The sequence below is a fragment of the Chamaea fasciata genome, unplaced genomic scaffold (genome assembly GCF_029207755.1).
Source record: "Chamaea fasciata isolate MVZ Bird 193981 ecotype frontalis unplaced genomic scaffold, bChaFas1.0.hap1 SCAF_126, whole genome shotgun sequence".
Classification (NCBI taxonomy): Eukaryota; Metazoa; Chordata; class Aves; order Passeriformes; family Sylviidae; genus Chamaea; species Chamaea fasciata.
In genome coordinates this window covers 1-3,082 of record NW_027094211.1, presented here as the reverse complement: position 1 = coordinate 3,082, position 3,082 = coordinate 1, and the positions used below count along the sequence as shown (strand labels likewise).

At 63.8% G+C, this 3,082-nt stretch overlaps 1 protein-coding gene across 1 annotated transcript; it reads left to right on the top strand.

Annotated features, from left to right (window-relative positions):
* Nucleotides 1–376: 376 nt before the first annotated feature.
* On the top strand, nucleotides 377–3,054 carry LOC136304587 (Fc receptor-like protein 2). The gene is made up of 7 exons (XM_066208087.1): nucleotides 377–691; nucleotides 1,191–1,460; nucleotides 1,593–1,895; nucleotides 1,979–2,062; nucleotides 2,360–2,381; nucleotides 2,469–2,548; nucleotides 2,633–3,054. The coding sequence occupies exons 1-7, from the start codon at nucleotides 646–648 to the stop codon at nucleotides 2,731–2,733; spliced, it is 906 nt and encodes a 301-aa protein (XP_066064184.1). The 5' UTR covers nucleotides 377–645; the 3' UTR covers nucleotides 2,734–3,054.
* Nucleotides 3,055–3,082: the final 28 nt, after the last annotated feature.

Sequence of the window (3,082 nt, the reverse complement as noted above, 5' to 3'; positions counted from 1 at the left end):
CGGCGGTGCTGTGGGACCAGGTGACACTGACCTGCCAGGGTTTGGGGACCGCGGTGCCACCACCTGGTACAAGGACGGGCAGCGCTGGGGGCCGAACAGACGCGACCGCTTCACTGTCACGGAGAGTGGCACCTACAGGTGTAGCAGACCTGGCAGTGGGCGGAGCCCCCCTGTGAGAGTGGTCATTGGTGAGGGAGGTTGTGTGTCCCCAGCCTGGCACCTGCAGGGACCTCGTGGGCTCTGGGTGGGCTCCAGTCCATGGGTCACCTCTTGGTGTGACCAGAGCCCGTCCCCTGCACACGGGGACATCCCAAAGCATAACAGTGCAAGGGGGCTCCTCTCTTGCAATGGGTGGCCTCTGGTGGCATCCGGTGACATCAGGACCCTCCAGATGCCCCCGGTGTGACGGAAAACCTCTGTCCCCCAGACTGGCTGGTGCTGCAGGTGTCAGCACGGGCCCTGCTGGAGGGGGATACGGTGACACTGCGCTGCCGGTGCTGGCAGGATAGCACAGCCACTGGAGTACGATTTTACCATGAGGAGCAGGACCTGGGAGGGCCCCACGACAGGACCGAGCTGTCCCTGTCCCCCCTGCAGCTGCACCACAGCGGCCGCTACTACTGCAGGGGCAGGGTGAGCACTGCAATGCCACAGTGGAGGGAGTCGCAGCTGGTGACAGTGACAGTGCGCAGTGAGTGCAGGGATGGGGACAGGCAACCCTGACATCCACTGAGGGCTTCCCCCCTCTACCTGCATCCTTCATCCCTCCCTTCACTCCTCCCTGGATCACCCAAAATTTCCCAAGTACCTCCTTGTTACCCCATGACTGCCCGGTTCCCTCTCCGCATCCCTCATCCCTCTCTCTGTCCCCCCACCCCTCCCTGGGATCCCACACCCCTTCCAAGGTCCCTGCTCAACCCTCTGGTTGCACTTCCGTCCCTGGGTCCACCCACCCCTCTCCAAACCCCACATCATTCCCTGAGTCTCCTCAGTCTCTTGTGTAGTCCCCCATCCCTGCCTGGCTCTCTCCACCTTTCCATGGGGTCACTCCATGGTCACCAGATCCCAACGCACCTCCCAGGGTCCACTTCTCCCTGGGGTCCTCTGTGCTCCCCTCCAATCCCCCCTCCTTCCCGTCTTGTGTCCTCCACCCATCATGGCAAGATCATCTTACCTGTGTCTCCCCGCAGGGGTCCCCGTCTCGGGGGTGTCCGTGTCAGTGCAGCCCCCCGGGGGACAGGTGGCACTGGGGGACCACCTGGTGCTGAGCTGTGCCGTGGCCATGGGGACAGGTCCCCGGTCCTTCACCTGGCACCGTGGGGGCTCTGGGACACCGCTGGGCACTGGCCCCCACCTGGAGCTGCGGCACGTTGGGGACAATGACAGCGGCCAGTATCACTGCCGGGCCAGCGATGGGGACAGCGTTGCTGAGAGTGTCCCTCTGAATGTCACTGTCCTTGGTGAGTGTGACTCTCAGGCTGGGGGTGGCCTCACCCACAGCATGCTCCAGGAAACTCTCATCCCCGTGTCCCTGTCCCTCTTGCTGGCTGCCAGCCCCCCGCCCCAGTCTCACCCTGTCTGTGTCCCCACAGTGCCCCTGGCCAATGCCACCATCACCCCCGGTCCCCTGTCACACCAGGTGCATGCAGGTGACCCCGTGACCCTGCGCTGCGCGGTGCAGGTGGGCTCAGCCCCTGTCAACTTCACCTGGCTGCACAATGGCCAGGAGGTGGCCCAGGGTCCCATTCTGGAGCTTGGAAACGTCGATGTGGGACATTCGGGCACCTACCAGTGCGTGGCCACCAACCAGCTGGGACAGGACGGGCACCGCGTGTTCCGGGCACTCAGCCCTGAGCTGGCCCTGGAGGTGACCCCTGGCACACCCTGGGTAACAGGTGGGCTGACACAGGGTCACACGGGGGATGCAGGACCCCGGGGTTCTGGGTGACCCCACTGTGTCCCTCTCTGTCCCCAGCAGTGGTCGCCGGGGTCGGCGGGTCCCTCCTGTTCCTGGTCCTGCTCGTGGCTGTCATCGTGGGCTGGCACCGGCAGCACCGCCTGGGTGAGTGACAATGAGTAGGAATGGGGGTCCCAGGAATTAGGGTGAAGCCCACCCAGAGTATGTGGTCATAGGGTGCCAACAACAGCTCCTGACTTGGGTGAAGATGAGCCCCCAGAGTCTTAGGATGCGAGTTTTTGGGAAGTTTGTGGGATTTGGAGGCTCAGGGGGTTCAAGGGGTGCTTCAAAGATTTCTGGGAGCTTCAAGAATGCTTGGGAGTCCTGGGGGTAGTCAGGGGTCCCGGGGGTGTTCAGAGGCCCTGAGGACCCCCCATTCATGCTTCCCTGTTCCCTTTGCAGCCCTCAGGAAGCAGCAGGAAAGGTGAGTGGGGGGCTCCAGGTCTGACCCCCCATTTTACCCTCACCCCAATCTCCCTTCATCCCCACAGACACCCCCTTATCCCCGCAGGGCTCCCCCGGATCCCCCGGCCCCCCCAGAGGAGGGGGAGGTGCTCTACACCCACGTTCTGAGCACCGAGCGGGCAGGGGGTGAGTACAGGGTGGGGACACAGGGACACGTCACCCACGGGTGTCACCCCCCACCCATGTCCCCACACCCGATGTCTCTTGCAGGGCCCCCCCGTGTCACATCCCCCCAGGTGACCTACGCGGAGCTGGCGGGATCCCACAGGCGACAGCAGGACCCCAGTGACATCTACGGGAACATGCTGTGACACTGGGGGCATTGGGGGCACTGGGGGCCCCTGTGTGAGGGCAACTCCCGTGTGTGTCCCCCCCAGCTCCCGTGGTGCCCACCGTGCCTGGGTGGGGGCCACGAGTGGGGGGTCCCATGTGGGGCTGCCAAGAGCTCCCCATCCCAGTGCTCCCAGTGCTCCCAGTACCCCCAGAGACTCCCCACTCCCTCCCCCAGTGCCGGGGGGCACAGGACCCTTGTCCCTCCCATTGCACCCAAAACGCAGCATTTTGATTAAACCGGGAGAAATGGTCAAAGTCGCAGGGGAACCCCGATAATGAAGGGAAATCGTCAAAGCAAATGCAGGTTCGATCAATATGATTACTGCT

Excerpts from the sequence above, each read along its gene's own strand:
- LOC136304587 (XM_066208087.1), top strand. The coding sequence starts at position 646 with ATGCCACAGTGGAGGGAGTCGCAGCTGGTGACAGTGACAGTGCGCA. Across the intron at positions 1,461-1,592 it reads TCTGAATGTCACTGTCCTTG|TGCCCCTGGCCAATGCCACC; the intron begins GTGAGTGTGACT and ends GTGTCCCCACAG. Across the intron at positions 2,382-2,468 it reads CTCAGGAAGCAGCAGGAAAG|GGCTCCCCCGGATCCCCCGG; the intron begins GTGAGTGGGGGG and ends TTATCCCCGCAG.